Below are 16,276 nucleotides of genomic sequence, written 5' to 3' on the forward strand. Positions count from 1 at the left end.
TGGAAATTCAAACCAAGAACTCTTGAAGAACAGCCAGTGCTGAAATCTCTCACCCTGATAGCTTTTACTTAAAAAAAAAAAAAAAAAAAAAAAAAAAAAAAAAAAAAAATTACTAGGTGACTTGCCAGACTCCAGCGCCCTCACTCAAGGACTCATTAGACAGCCCAAGTGCCTCAGACACAGGTAGCCTACCCGAGCTATCTGGCAGAGCTGCTTCCAACTTAGGTCATCCTATGGCTGCTTGCTAGGGATCATGGCCTCCCTGCTTCCATTTTTGGAACCCATGGGACGGCAGGATGGGAGAAATGGGAAAGATGCAGGGTGGGGGTCCAGGGAGTTCAATACTCAATGGCTCAGGCAGCTAAGGTCTCAGATTCTATCCCTGGGTCCTACACGGTAGAAGGAGAGAACCAACTCTCAAAAACTGTCCTTTGAGTTCATTGAGTTCAAGCGGGTACTGTGAACTGTGCTCTGGTGGTCACGCACACACTAACTGCATGTAAACGACTGGATATTGTGGCTCAGGAGCTAAATATTTTCGCAGAATGACCAAAAAAGCCTTAAGTTCGTTGGCGGAATTTTGTCGAATGCTGGGAAGGCGTGCCACCTTTTGGGCAGGGTTTAGAAGGCCCAAGCCTGTCAAAGGCCTGAGTGAAACCCAAGGTCCAACAGCTGATAGCACACACAGCCTGCGTCCCGCGCATGCGCCTTCCTATGGCCGCGATTGGCTCCTGACCTCCAATCACAAGCGGTGCCCGGAGCCTTGCCCAATGGGGACAGCGTCCTGTTTCCGGCCCGCGGAGCTCGAGTTGCCGTGCAGGCGGAAGCTGCTGCGAGCCGTTGCAGAGGAGCCCGGTTCGGTCGGCGGCGCAGTTCTTGGCGCCCCAGCGTGGAGCAGTGCAGTGGGAAGGTGTGTGGAGAGGAGAGAGCGGCCGGGCGGATCCGAGTGTGTCCAGGGGCAGCAGCACTCCCGGGACCTCTGCTTGTCGGGGCCTCTTCACAAACCCCCGGTAAGATGCCCGGTAATGCAGTGAAGTTTCATTTTTAGTGCTCTCGGACCCCCACCACCCCCGTGTTCACATTTTCTCTTCGTCTTCCTTAAAAGACAACGCTCTCCAGGAGCAAAGGAGCAATTACTTGAAGTGTAATATATCATGAAAGGTCTCTGGAGGCTCTTCAGTGTGATCTGCATGGCAGTTCCTTGGCAATATTAATAAATGATAACTTCTTTTCTAAGGTACCAACGAACAATGTTTCCTTGAGCTTGCTTCACCAATGTCTTTCATTCTGAATATATTAAGAAACATGCTGGCATATTTTGGTGTTCCCGTAGACCAGGTAAATGCCTTTAATTTTGCTGGCTTTATTTTGGAGTCTTATATTATTGTTGTTTTGAGTCAGGATGTTATGTAGCTCAGGCTAAATGTCTGGATTTTGCTGACTTATTCTTGGGTCTTATTATTGTTGCTTTGAGCCAGGCTATCATGTAGCCCAGGCTGTTTTTAAGCTCCTAATCCTCACTCCACCTTTCAAGGGCTGGGATTAGGATGAACACCACTAGGTTGGATTTTGGTGTGTAATTTGAACATGTTTTCTGCCCTGATTAGTTTTTATTGTCAGTTTAGAATTAGAGTCATGTGGGAAGAGGGAACCCCAAAGAACTGCCTGTCTTAGATTGGACTTATAGTCCTGTCTTCACTATTGAGAGGTGCAGTAGGGCCAAGCCCTGTGGAGGATGGGATTCTTAGGCAAATGAGTTCTGAGTTATGTAAGAAAGCTAGGTGAGTTGGAGCTGGGGTTTCTGCTTCAGTGCCTGTCTGACTTCCTTCGGTGATGAATTGGGGCTGAGAAGTTGTGCTGGCTAGTTTTATTTTAACCTGACAGAAGCTATAGTCATCAGGGAGGAGAGAACCCTGCTTGAAAAATTGTCTCATAAGATCAGGCTGTAGGCATGTCTGTAGAACATTTTTTTTTTTTAAGATTTATTTATTAGGTGTACAACATTCTGCCTGCATGTACACCTGCATGCAGAAGAGGGCACCAGATCTCATTATAGATAATTGTGAGCCACCATGTGGTTGCTGGGAATTGAACTCTGGACCTCTGGAAGAAGAGCCCGTGCTCCTAACCTCTGAGCCATCTCTGCAGCCCGAGCATTTTTCCGTTTTTCTGTCCTGACTTCCTTTCGTATGAACAAGCCCAATGTCAGCTGACATGCCAGCTCGGACAGGGGAAGTTCCACATGGTTTCACCCCTATGGGAAGAGTTACAGCTGGTCAGTGACTGCTGAGAGGAAGAATCAACTGAGGACTGAACTTATGTTTATGCTATCCCAAGTGGTCAACCCTGGACATCTGTATATACAGTCAAAGCTAAATGGACTCAGTTGGTTTTGTGTACATATGTTCATGCATACATATGTGTGTGTATAGATATACACACATGTATATTTGTATATAAATACTAACTAAAGGAGAGAGCGTGGATTTGGGACAGCGACATGAGAGGAGTTGGAGCAGGGAGAGGGAAGGGCCAAGGTGATATGGATGCAGTTAGGTGCAGTCACTGCTCATCTTGGAAGTCCACTCAAAACAAACAAGAAAATCCTCCAAAAACTATTAAAACCAAACAGGAAGAAAGCCCAACATGCCTCCAGAAAAACATTTACCTCTCTTTCTTTCCTTCTTTCTTCCTTCCTTCCTGCCTTCCTGCCTTCCTTTCCTTTTCTTCCTCTTCCCTTTCCTTCCCCTTTTCCTCCCCCTCTCTTTCTCCTTTTCCCATCCTCCTTCCTTCTTCCTCTCCCCCTCCCCCTCTCTTTCTCTCTCCCCTTTCTTTTCCTTTCCTGAGACAGTTTCTTTATGTAGCCCTGACTGTCCTGGACCTTGTACTTCCCTGCTTCTGCCTCCTGATTAAAGGTGTGTGCTGAGACTGAGGGTGTGTACTACCTATCCTAGGAAGAGTTTCTGTGCTTGGGCATGGGATTGGATTGGAGAAATCTGGAGGATGTGAGGAAGGGAGTGGTGTCAGTAACCTTTTTTTTAAAACTTTCGAAAGGAAACTGAGAGAAGCCATCAGCTGGAGGGCGCAGCACTGTTGTTTCTTTTTCTTTCCAGTCTTAGAATTTATGTATTAGTTTCTTTCTATTGCCATGATCAAACATTGACCAAAACCAAATTAGGGCACGGAAGTGTTTATTTATGAAGCCAACAGGCTTCAGTCCACCAAGGGCATCCAAGTCAAGAACTGAATGAAGCAGAGGGGGGTGTGTGGTGTGGTGGTTTGAATAAGGTATGACCCTATAGATTCATGTGTTTGAATGCTTGGTTCATGGGGGAGTGGCATTATGGGGGGGGGGCTTGTCAGAGGAAGTGTGTCACTGTGCAGGGCTTTGAGGTCTCATATATGTTCAGTGTTACACAATCTGCTGCCTTTGGATCAAGATAAAGAACTCTCAGCTTCTCCAGCACCATGCCTACCTTCAGGCTGTCATGCTTCTCTCCATGCTGAAATGTTACCCTTTATAAGAGTTGCCTTAGTCATGGTTTCTCTTCTCAGCAATAGAACCCTATCTAAGAGGGTGGCTGGAGGGGTGCTGTGTGCTGGCTTGTTCTCCAGGGCTTGCTCAGCCTGCTTTCTCATACAAATCAGGACCACTTACTCAGGGGTGGCACTGACCCTAGTGGGCTGTACCTTCCCATGCCAGTCGTTAATCATTGTGATTAGTGATTGAATAATCACTAATGTTCATTATGTTAATGTTCTCTGTGGACTTGCCTATAGGCCAGTCTTACAGAAGCATTTTCTTAATTGTGGTTCACTTTTTCCAGATAATTATACCTTGTGTCAAAAGTTGACAAAACACTAACACAATTAACTTCAGTATATTTTAAAGTTCTGGTTAAAAGTTTGAAATACAAAGGAGAAGTGACAGGTCAATATACTGGAGGGTAGTGGGAAAGGGAATCTAAATAAAAAAGCCTAGGAAGGAAGAGAGGGTTCTAGTTTAAATAGAACAAAAATGAGAGATGGTGAGAGAGATTTTTGGATGATGAGAAATGAAGCATGTCAAATAGAAGTCTGGCTTTTGCTTTTGTGTTTTTGGGAATTAAACTCTGAGATGTTAGGTGCAAGTGTTTTACCAACAACCTATGACTCCTATCCCCAGCGTGTTTGGCTTTTTTCTTAGAGGCAAGGTCACTTGTACGTACTGCCCTTGGTGTGAGGGGATCTCAGATTACAGGGACTGGCATTGATGTGTGGGATCTCAGAGACTGCATGTAATGGCGTTGGTGTAGTGGGGGTGTCAGAGATTGGCGGTAGCTTTATTTGCTTACGATAAACATACCTGTCATGAAGGGACTGTTTGTGAGGTACTTGTGGTATCGACATAAGTTGGTAATTTTAAAAACATCTTTTGTGATCAAATTTTAGATCATCCTGCCTCTGTCTCCTAAGTGCTGGGGTGGAGGTAGACACACCCATGCACCTCACACACAGATAGTATTTCCAGTGTGGGAATGTGTTTCCATTTGCATGCATGTGGAGGCCACAGGTCATTCCTTGGGACTTGGACTATTCTTTTAAATCTTTTTTTTATTTGATGTATGTTTTGCCTACATATATGTCTTGCAGCACTTGTGTGCCAGAGGGGGACATCAGGGGCATACAGATTGTGAGCCAACATGTAGATGCTGGGAATCAAACCCAGTGTTTTTAACTGCTGAGCCATCTCTCCAGCCTCTCACTCCACCGCACCCCCTCTGTTGTTTTATGAGACAAGGTTCTCACAGGCCCCAGTTTAGCCAAGCTGCCAGGAAACCTCAGGGATTTGCCGATGTCTGCCTCCCAGTTCTGGGATTACAGGAGTACATCAGCATGTACAGCTTTTTTTTTTTTTTTTAAACATGAGTTCTGGATTTCACATTTGGGATCTCATGTAACCATGTTAAATTTTATTGACTAAACTATTTTCCTAACCCCATACTGTAGTGCTTTTTCAAGATAAATATTAATAAAGTTTAAGTCTCTACTTTAAGAGTATGCTTGTTATGTTTTCTTTGTAGAAATAAATGTTACCACACCTGTTACATCTCTTTTTTTCTTAGATATATAAACATACTTAACTGGGGTATATTTTAAACAAACCCTATTTGTAGGACTTGCTGATTTGGCAAAATAGAGACTATGGGTCAGCTCGGAGTATCATTCGTATTATTGGGAGAATGCTTCCTTTGGAACCTTGTCGAAGACCTAATTTTGAGGTAAGGTAGTCTCCATGCATTATGTAAGCCCTGTGTGTAAAGTAATACTAGGCATTTCCAGGGATTTAGGATAGAAGGATAAAGGAAGGAGTGTGCCTGTAAGCCAAGGACCTTTAGTTTAGTGTTACAGTTAACTCACCTCACACATGTTTGTTCCTTCAGTTATATTCAGAGACAGGTACAAAGAGTGCCTGGTCTTGTTTTTATCTTGCTGTATATTTTTGCTGTGCGATGGTGTCTTTTTTTCCTTTGCTAACAGGTGTGTGCATTTCTATTGCATATTTTTTTTTCCCTTTTCTGCTTTGGATCGTCAGCTTACTTACTATGAGGGAGCGTGAGGCAGGTGATTTCTCTCCTTTCCTGTGGTGCTCTGACTTTGTTCTTATCTTTGTCCTAGTTGCTCATGCACTTGATGAACTCTAAGGAGTCTGAGGATTATGAACCTGGGGTCCCATCTTTTGCTGATGTTTTGTGTGTGGCAAGTGATGAAGAAGCCAGCTGCCTCAGATTTCGGTAATTTTCTATGCTTGCTTTGGGGTATGGGTGAGACTGAAACTTTAGTCTTTTCATGCATTGAAGTTTGTTCCTAATGACTGGACATTTTTGTTCTGTTTTTGTGATATGCTGTATTCTGATATTTTCCTAATATGGATGGCTGATGGCATCATCGATTTCTAGACATTCTTTAGCATATATTTAAAAAAATGATTTTGTTTAAATTTTTGAAAATGATTTTCCCCTTGATGCATAAATGCATTTTATTTTGATCAGATCATCCCTCACCTTCCTACTCTTCCTTCCTCACTCTTCCTATGTCCTCTTTACTCTCTTTCCAATTTCATGTTGTCTTGTGTGAGTGTGTGTGTGAGAGAGAGAAAGAGAGAGACAGTGTGTATGTGTGTACGTGTGCATGTGTGTGTGTGAGAGAGATGTCTACTGAGTCCAGTTAATGTTGCATGTACATGGTTGGGGGGGTTGTCTTTTAGACTTGCAGTATATTGCTTCAAGATCATTTGGCTGTTAAAATTTTCATTGAGAAGTCAGCTGGTATTCTAGTGGGTTTGCCTTTATCTGAGTTGTAATCTCTTTCTTGAAGGGTGTGTATCATTTCTTTTTCTCTGTATATTTAGTGTTTTAACTATAATATTGCACAGAAATTCCTTTTTTTATCCTTGTGTGTACATCTGTGTACATCTTGGCTCTGAGTGGGCATCTTCTTACTTAGTTACAGGAAATTTTCTTCTATGATGTTTTTGAATGTCTGATTTGTACCTCTGGCCTGGAATTTTTCTATTCTGATGATTCACAGATTTTCCTCTTTTCAGGGTGTTCCAAAGTTCCTGTGTATTCCTTTCTTTAATTTACCATTTTATTTGATTGCATGGACCAGTTCCTCTATCTCTTTTATCTCTATCTCCCGACACTGTTTTCTACCATATCCATTCTACTGGCAAGGCTTTTCACTGAGTCTTTTGAATGGGTAGTTAAATTTTTCGTTTCCATCTTTATTTGTATTTCTTTCCACATTTTTTCACTCTTTGCTGAATTAATTTCCTGTCCTGAATTGCTTCATTATTTCACTTGTTATGTTTCTTGGGCTTCAGTCAGGCATTGATTCTTGTCCTGTAACTCCATTCAGGTGTTCGAATTCTTTACAACTGCTCTTTTAAATTCTTTGTCTTGAGATTCATTTGAATTGTTTTGGTTAAGGAATATTGTTATAGGATTGGTGAAGATTGGTGATGTTTTCATATTGCTTATGTTTTGCAACAAGGCCTTGGGCATCTGGAGTTAAGTTGTGGAATTGATGGGAGTTTTGTAGTCTACCTATGTTGAGTGGGTGTTTGGTTTTGCTTTCTCTGTTACCGTATTTCGCCTGGTTTCAGACCAGGTAGGAAGTCCTAGAATTGCTGATAAAGGCTGTGTGAGTGTTTGGGTGAGATCTCCCAAGACAGGTGGGATGAGACTAAGGTGTCAGCAGACCTTTTGAATACTTTGTGCATATTTAAACTAATATAAGGTCTAGGAGGGAGTGGCTCATCAAATGGCTATCAGCATCATAGTAATTTTTCTGTATTATAAATAAAGCATTTAAAAATAAATGTTAGATTTGTGCATTCAGCCCTCAATCATCATTTCTACATGGCCTCTGTACCCATGGGTTCCCATATAGGTTCTACACCATGAAATCAAATACCATAGATAGAAAATATTTAGGGAAAAAAATCCAGAAATTACCTAGAAGCAAAAGCTAGAGTTTGTTGTATTTCAGATACTTTGCTGGATTTACAAAAATGACGTGACCTAAAGGTCTTGAATTGGGTATCTTAAGTACTTTAGAAATAACTTAGAATAAGCAAAGGGTATGCGTAGGTTAAATGTAAATACTGTGCCATTTTGTATAAGGAACTTGAGCATCTTTGGCTTTTGGTGTGTGCAGGGTTTCTGAATATTGAAGTGGCTATATTTCAAATTTTGGATGTATTTATACTTTTAGGAAGTACTGACATATATTAGAATATTCAAGTAGAAGCTTTTAGCATTGTGAATGTCAGTTAGTCAAAGATCCTTTCTAAATTTGAGAGACCAAAGACTTAAAAATCAGTGGATATTGTTTTAAAGTTTAAGGCCTGAACTAAGGCTAGCTAGGTGGAGACATGTCCAGTAATACCCTGAGGGGAAGAACTAGCCTTACTGCAATTCTTTCCCCGCCCTCTAATTATACAGTTGCTGGGAAACTGGCCCATTCCCCCTAGGGAGGGACACCAGATCATTAATGGTTTGGGGACCTTCCTATAACCAATCAATTCAAAATGCAACATCCCTTTTACATTTCTACCAATAGATGCTTGCCAGGTAGGAATTGCCCCTGGGAGGGACGGAATCTTTAAATCACCCAACTAACCTGAGCACAAGGCTCTCGTCTCTCACTGCTTTGGTGGCTCTCACTGTTTTGGCGTTTGGTGTGAGCCCAAGCTGCAGCTTGTAATAATTTGTAATAAAAGATGCTCATGTGTTTTGCAATGGACTTGACTCCTGGTGGTGGTCTTTTAGAATATTGCAATTCAGGCATAACAAATTTATTATTTGTCAAACTGGTTTATTAATTTTCAGAAATTTAAAAGATATTATCTGACCCCAATATAGTCTTGAATGCAATGCCCTTCAGAGCATGATGTAGAATTTCTGAATAAACTTAAACTATTTTTTAATTTTTTACAATTTATTCATTTTATAACCCGATTATAGCCTCCTCTGTCATCTCGTCCAGGTTCCTCGCTCCCTTTCTCTTCTCCTATCCCCTTCCCCTAGTCCACTGAAAGGGGGAGTTCTCCTCTACCATCTGACTCCAGCTTTATCAAGTCTCATCAGGACTGCCTGGATCCTCTTCATCTGTGGTCTGGCAAGGCCCTGTCACCAGGGGCAAGTGATCAAAGAGCAGGCAACTGAGTTCATGACAGAGGCAGCCCCTGCTCCCCTTACTTGGGAACCCACATGGAGACTGAGCTGCCAATAGGCTATATCTGAGCAGGGGCTGTAGGTCCTCTCCATGCATGGTCCTTGGTTGCTGCATCAGTCTCTGCAGGACTCCCTGGGCTCAGGTTTTTTAGCTTTGTTGGTTCTCCCTGTGGGGTGCCTGTCCCCTTCAGGTCCTTCTATCCCCATTTTCCTCTTCTTCCATAAGACTTCCTGCGCTCTGCCCAAAGTTTGGCAGAGTCTCAGCATCTGCTTCCATTCCCTGGTGGGTGAATCCTTTCAGAGGACCCTCTATAATAGGCTCCTGTCCTGTTACCTCTCTTCTACGGCTGCTGGTGTTTGCCATTCTGAATGAGGTTTATGGTTTCTCTGTGTAGTCTTGGCTGTCCTGGAACTCATCTGTAGACTAAGCTGGCCTCAAATTCAGAGAGCTGTCCGCCTTTTGCTTTCTGAGTGCTGAGAGTAAAGCTATATGTGCCACAACACTGGGCTGGAATTTTTCAAGTTGAACATTTTTTTCTCCCTTTATTTCTTCCTTCCTCTAACCCACAGACATAGTATATGGAAGAAGGAGGAGGAAAGGGAAATTGCTCTTTTTCATCCTTCAAAACTAGTTTGGGACCCTTCATCACCTGCTCTAAGACAGAACAAACCAGTGAAAGATGACCTTTCAGTGAATGACGCTGCAGTTAAAAAGATAGCTGCCCTTGAAGATGAGCTGGCTTTTCTTCGGTCTCAGATTGCTGCAATTGTGACAATGCAGGACCCGAGAGAGGGTAAGGAGACTGGTAAGTGGTTGAGAGTTTTGTTTCTACTAGAGTAGTACTGAGCTGATGCCTAAGTCAGCACCATTCTGAATGTAAACAGTAAACACACCATAAAAGACTGAGGATCATTCAGAGTAAACCAACGGCTATTTGTTTTAAGAAGGCATGGCTTCTAGGTAAGCTAGAAGAACTGGAAGCCAGGAGTGGTGATTCATGCCTGTAATTCCAGCATTAAAGGGGCTGAGGCAGAATTGCTGAGAGTTCTAAGTCATTCTTTGAGATCAAATCTCAAAAAACAGAAATAAGGTCTGGGAATGTAGTTCAGTTGGTAGAGTGCTTGCCTCACGTTCATGAGGCTTTGAGTTAAATTCACAGTATCACATAAAGCAGGGCATGACTGTAATTCTAGCACTTGGGAGGTGGAGGCAGGAGGATTAAAAATTCAAGATCATTTGTAGCTACACAGAGTTTGAAGCTAGTCTGGACTTCATGTAAACCTCTCCCAGAAACAACAAAACAGGATTCATAAGAGAATTAAATACTGACTTTAGGGTATCGCCCGTAGAGTCATATGCCTGCTTTTCAAATGTCATTTTGGAGTGGATGCATCAATCTGAGTACATCTAACTACAAGTTAATGTTTTGGTTTTAAAACTGGAGAATGAAGTTGAGATTTTCTGTGATTTCCTAGAAATCACTTTATCTCCTCTTTATAATGCATGCTTTCGGGTGTGCCCTGAGACGCCCTGACTGGATTAAAAATGACTTGAAACTTGAGGTGGGCACTCAGGAATTACTAAGGTGGGTTTGCTCGCTGTCTTGGCTGCTTGTCAGTATTTAACAGCATTACAGAAATTGTGACTGGCTAGATTCTCACTGCTTTTATATATTGTGCCAGAGGATTATGTGTGGTTTGGGGTTTTCACAGACGTCTTTGCTTTAGGCTTCATTGACTTGAGTGATGGGTGCAGCGTGGAACAAGCACCTTCGATGTCAGTGACCACTGGGCTGAGTGGAGAACCGGACCACTTTCCAAGTGTGGTACTTTCTTCTTCTTCTTCTCCTCCTCCGCCACCGCCTCTTCCTCAGTTTTTTCTCCAGCCTCCAAGTTCTCCTCCCCTACAACCTGGATCTGCTCATACATGTGAAATGAAGTGGCACTCAAGTGTTAAGAAGACCCATGATAGCCAGAGAGTTAGTGATGTTCCACACATGTTGGATGTTCTAAAGGACATGAATAAGGTCAAACTTCGCCCTGTTGAAAGGTGTGTCACCAGAACTTGGGAAAGGAACTGAAATTTTATCAGTTGTTTTCAGAGAAATTGTTTATGCGAGTTGGTGTCTATATCTGGGTATTTCTTCCCATCTGTGGCCACGGTTCCTAGTCTATGGTCTTATCATCCATCACTGTTTTGGGTATGTTAATTATGCTTATTCTTTGCTGTAGAGGATTTGGAATACAGTCCTTTCTTCTGCCCACCATTTTGCCTTCCCTGAGGTTGGTTACCAGTCAATGACAAGTTCCAGAAGTGGCATGATTAAATAGTTGTAATTGAGTGAAGACCAGCTGAATGATCAAATTAATGAATGATGGTTTTTTTCCATGGAATCTAGTCCTTTGAGACATTCTTAAAGATTTCTTTAAATTCTCCTATTCAGTGGTGCTAGACATGGCACATGCCTATATTCCCTATGCTTGGATAGCAGAAGCAGGATCACAAGTCCAAGGCCAGCCGGCCTGTCTACCCAGTGACTTCTCCAGTGGGAAATTTAAAGTTACAAGTTAGGGTTTGTAGCAGTGAAAATAAGGAACCTCAGGTCATGACAGGTTGTGGGAACCCCCAGCCCATGTACTCTCTTGGTTTTCTTATTTTGAATTTTTTAAAACTCTATTTAGATTTTTTTTTTGTGACTTTATTGATGAGAAATATCAGGTGATTACAGAGAACTGTACCTAGTGCAGACAAGCATTTAAACACTATATTGACTATTTACCCCTATCTCTATCTTTATCTATGTATGTATGTATATATACAGATATATATTCTTTATTTTAAGAAAAAAAATTAGGCGACAAAAGACTCAGTGGTTAAGAATACATACTTCACTTACAGAGGATCTGAGATCAGTTCCCAACACAAGGGCAGAAGGGAGATCTTTAAATAAATAAATAATTCTTTAAAATCAAAATATAAGGCTAGTGAGGTAAAGACACTATTACTAAATATTGATATAGATGTATCTTGCACACAACACATAGAGAGAGATCTGACTGCAATAAAAATAAATGTAAACCACTGAATAAAAATTAATTTATCTGTAAGACATACATAAGATTATTATGCAAAAACATGTTAACTTAGGTAATTTTATTCATCCAGTATTACTAAGCTAATATTATCATGTAAAAAAATTATGTAATTGCACATCAAAACATTGACCCCATAAATCTATTTAGATTCTTAATTCATGGCAGAGATCTCTCGAAGACTAATTAGATTATAATATGCTTATATTACTGCTGTGTTTGTGAACAAAGAGTTAAAATTGCATCAAAGTTTTAATGTATTTGATTTTTTTTTTTAAATAGGTCACCAGGTGGTAGACCCATTCAAAAGAAGAAAAGACAAAGTTCACAATGGGATCCAGTGTCTGTAATATCTAATGCACTTAAGCAGAAGTTTGCATTTCTAGATGATTCCTTTGACAACGAAAATAGATCTTGGGAGTGTTCTCCATTTTCTAGTCCAGAAACTTCAAGGGTGAGTTGTGATAGTATAGCATTAACTTATTTTCTCAAGTATGCTCTTTATGGTTGGGCTTTTCACAACGGTATCTTGAAATATTTGTATTAGATAGACATTTAGATATTAGATAGATATTAGATATTTGTATTAGATAGATACACTGTTTGTTTTCTATTCTTTATTTATTTGAAGTGGGATCTCACATGATAGCCCAGGCCGGCCTGGAACTTGGGAAAATTCTCTTGTGGGTCCTGGTGATTCAACCCATCCTCATGCCTGAATGCAGGTGCCTGTGCTGACTGAGCCATTACCTGTTTTCTTTCTAATTGCAAGCATGATAGAAGACTTACCTTTTTTAAGGTGTATTATTTATACAGAAAACATGTATGCCTACAGTCCAGAAGAGTGCACCAGAGCTCATTATAGTTGGCTATGGGCCACCATGTGGTTGCTGGGAAATGAACTTAGGACCTTTGGAAGAACAGCCAGTACTCTTACCCTCTGAGCCATCTGTCCAGCCCCAAAGACTTATCTTTTTTATTTACGTCAATAGCACTTAGTTTCAGGCTGGATATAGCGGTCACACTGTTGTTGACTGTAACCTTTTTTGGTTTTAATGTGGGTGAGATTCCCCCCCCAGAGGTCTGTATTTACAGCATAGTGGTAATTGGCTGGTGATATGCGCTACTACAAAGGCCTCACGTCACAGGGGTCATGATTGTAAAGGGAATTGAGGGAACCTGGCCCCTTCTGGCTCTGTCTTCTAATTTCTTGCTCAAAAGGGAAGTAGTTTTGCCCCTCTTTGCATTCCTGCTATGGTTATATGCTCCTAATGGTTGCCAGGTTTGACCTGGGACCATGAACCCAAATGAACTTTTACTCACTTTCAAGTCCTCAGCTCTAAGCACAGTTCCTGGTACACCTTACTCATTGCTTGTTGTTGAATGAATGAAACCTCTAAGGATCATCTAGTACTTGCCTGCCTTCCTGCTCTCTGTCTCCCCCCTCCCTCTGTCTTTCCTTTTCTCTTTCTCTCCCTCTCATTTTTTTTTTTTAGCATTTTATTAATTTTTGTGTTAAACATTTGCTTTGTTTCAGTTTTGATGTCATATCTCTCCAAAAGAAAGTCCGTGATCTAAGGGAAGGTGATAATGTAAGAGCAGTTATCTAAAGTATTGGAAGTGAAACCTGTGCCCACACTCAGAAGGACAGATCCAGGCATGCTGTGTGGTGTCCTTCGCTGCCTTTCAGAGAATCAGAACCTCTTTAGGGTGATCAAGCTGTACTCTGGAACCTCTCTGCGCCCAGCCTGAGGAAGACATTTAAACACTGGAAGATCTGGCATGTAACTGGCGACTGAAGAGAGTTGGGTGTATAGATCCCCCACTGTGTGAGAGTGCTACTGAAAATGAAATACGTGCTTCAGTGATTTTCCTAAAATTACGGCTTCTAACTTAAGTGCTTTTCAGTCTTGTAAACTGGTGTGATACAGTTTTTGTGGCCTTCAGCAACTTGGAGATTTCCAGTGACCAAGAAATGATAATTTTTTTTTCATTAAGATAAGCATAGTTTTAGTCATGTAGGATTGAAATTTCCCAAATCTTGAGGTAATAAGTTAGTTTGACTGCCAAGTGCTGCAGGTAGAAGTAGAGTTTTGATAAGTTACCCACACTGGCTTTGCACACAAATGTGCCTGGCATGTTTCCTCTGTTTTCTATTATATCTGTACCCCCTCTCTTTGGTAAAGAGATTGTTAATAAATGGATCTTTTGAACTTGTTGAGTTTTATAACAATTCAAGTTATATTAAGTCTGATTTCTTTGTGACAAGTTTTTGTGTTGTACTCGTTTTTAAATTCTATTTTGGGGCGGGTATTTAAGCCTCTTCTTCCCGTCTGCAACCCTTTACCCCCAGGTAAGAGAGAGAAGGTTAGTGGGGATAGGGGGTACAGACCTCTTCACTTCTCCAGGCTGTTAGGGTTGATGGGATTTTTGGGACCATACCAATCTCTGTCAGCAGCAAACACAGCAAGCCTCCACACTGCCACACCACGGTCTCTTCCTCAGAGTTCTAGACCATACCCCTCTCCATGCTGTTTGACAAAGATCACAGCCTGCAGGAAGCAGTTACCAGCTGTGGACAAACTAAAGCCCAAACTAAAATCCCACACTTGCTATTAAAACAAAAACATTTACATAACTGAGTTTTTAAGGAAACCAAAACTTCCATTACATGGTGTAGTTAGAGCTTCTTGGAGAATGCAAATGAAGCACATAATATGCAGTAGGCATTCTCTCCTCATCTGTATGCTAATATGATCCACAGATTTACGTGTTTCCCTACATGCTTTAGCCTGTGCTACAGCCAGGGAGCGGGAGGTCCACAGGGACTCAGCACCCACCCACTTTGCGCACTCTTCTCTGCTTTCAGAAGAGCGTAATTTGCCCATCACTTTTATTTATTAACCTTTTATGGTGAAGAACTTAGAAATAAAAACCATCATGCAGCAGGGTCTCTATTTTGAATGACTTAGGGCGTTTCTTAGTGTTTTCCATATATTGGCTCATGTAATCCCCACAGCAGTAAAATGGGTGTAGGCTTTTGTTAGCCTCCCTCAGCAGATGAGAAACTGGGCATAGGGAGTTACGAATATACTTGATCTCTCAGGATCTTGGAACTTATGGTGAGCTAGGATTTGAATCCAGGAAGATTTTCCAGCCCACACTCTAACCATGGAAAACACTCTAAACACTTGTAAAATATTAGCCTACTCATTTAAGCTGAATTATTGCTGAAGGCATTTCAGACAGTTTACAGATAAAGTATATAAAAGTAGTGTTGCAACAGATGTCAAAAAACAAAACAAAACAAAACTCTTAAGGCTGTAAGTTTCTATATTTACCACTAGAGGGAAGTATAACACTGAGCATACCCAGGCTGACAACAGTGTTAACCCCAGTCAAATGACAACTTTTTAAGTATCACAGACAAAACAAGGTTAAATTAAGTATTAATTGCACTTAAGTATTAAGTATTAATTGCCCTTTAAAGTATAAAGGGCAGTCATAAATTATAAATAGCCATATCCTTGACACACCTAAGATTACTCATCATTAAGCTAATTCAACTATTCTTCCAGCAAATATATATCTTAAATTATACTCACTCTGTCTATATAGTGTGTGTGTGTGTGTGTGTGTGTGTGTGTAGGTCAGAGGACAGTTTTCAGGACCTGTTTGTATGGGCTCTGGAAGACCAATCTCAAGTTGTCAGGCTCAGCAGTAAGTGCTTTTACCTACCTACTGTCTTGCTGGCCCACAAATAGATACCTGTTAAAAGTCAATAATTAAAGCACAGGATTGTAATGGTTAACATTCAAGATTGCAATAGAATTCTACGTTTTAAGACTTGAGTGTGACTATTTCACTGCTAGGGAAAAGCGAGGATTACCGTGAACAGCATGACTATAGTTTTTTGCTTTTATCTTCAGCTTGTGAAGTGATAGAAACTTTACTCAGTAACTAGAATTTACGCATGCCTTGTCGTACGCGCATATATTGCAGTTGTGTAAACAGCTTCCCTTCATGTTCCTTGATGCTAGTCAACATCTGAGGCCACAACTGACCGACGGGGGCATTACCAACTGTAGACCTGCCCCGACCTGGGCAGGGAATAGCGTGTGGTGATGAGTCAGGTGTGCTGAAGGTTATCCTCTGGATGGGTTTCAGCCTGTGGCAACTGGCTGGCTGTCTTCCCTAAGGACCCTTTAGCTTAGCTGTGCTTTGGAACTGGGAGCTGTGCCAAGCCTGCTATTGCCAGCCATCTCTGGCTGCTTCTGTATTCCTGTTTGTGGTCAGATGGACTAACCTTAACTAGTAACAGTTTCATTTAACTTAAACAATGAACACACAATTTGTATTAGCCACAATAATGAGCACGTCAATGAACTTTCATTTGTTAACCCCTCTCCCCATCACCTCCTCATAGGGACCATATACCACTGTAAGCTGCTGAGCCCTTGGAA

General features: G+C 41.5%; 1 protein-coding gene across 3 annotated transcripts; it reads left to right on the plus strand.

Annotated features, from left to right (window-relative positions):
- Positions 1-681: 681 nt before the first annotated feature.
- On the plus strand, positions 682-14,026 carry Mtfr2 (mitochondrial fission regulator 2). Of its 3 annotated transcripts, none has more exons than XM_021647347.2 (8): positions 682-1,010; positions 1,238-1,338; positions 5,157-5,261; positions 5,659-5,774; positions 9,291-9,526; positions 10,449-10,770; positions 12,096-12,267; positions 13,351-14,026. In XM_021647347.2, exons 2-8 carry the CDS (start codon positions 1,276-1,278, stop codon positions 13,354-13,356), a joined length of 1,020 nt encoding a protein of 339 aa, XP_021503022.1. In that variant the 5' UTR covers positions 682-1,010; positions 1,238-1,275; the 3' UTR covers positions 13,357-14,026. The 3 variants fall into 3 exon arrangements, with proteins under 3 accessions (XP_021503022.1, XP_060229279.1, XP_021503021.1); XM_060373296.1 differs by having other exon boundaries at positions 895-1,010; positions 9,291-9,514; XM_021647346.2 differs by having other exon boundaries at positions 995-1,010; positions 5,106-5,261.
- The last annotated feature ends 2,250 nt before the right edge of the window (positions 14,027-16,276 follow it).

This window comes from Meriones unguiculatus, chromosome 20 (genome assembly GCF_030254825.1).
Source record: "Meriones unguiculatus strain TT.TT164.6M chromosome 20, Bangor_MerUng_6.1, whole genome shotgun sequence".
NCBI classification, from domain to species: domain Eukaryota; kingdom Metazoa; phylum Chordata; class Mammalia; order Rodentia; family Muridae; genus Meriones; species Meriones unguiculatus.

Coding starts and splice junctions, on each gene's coding strand:
- Mtfr2 (XM_021647347.2), top strand. CDS start 1,276: ATGTCTTTCATTCTGAATATATTAAGAAACATGCTGGCATATTTTGGT. Junction 5,775..9,290: donor GCCAGCTGCCTCAGATTTCG/GTAATTTTCTAT, acceptor TCTAACCCACAG/ACATAGTATATGGAAGAAGG. Junction 9,527..10,448: donor GAGAGAGGGTAAGGAGACTG/GTAAGTGGTTGA, acceptor TCTTTGCTTTAG/GCTTCATTGACTTGAGTGAT.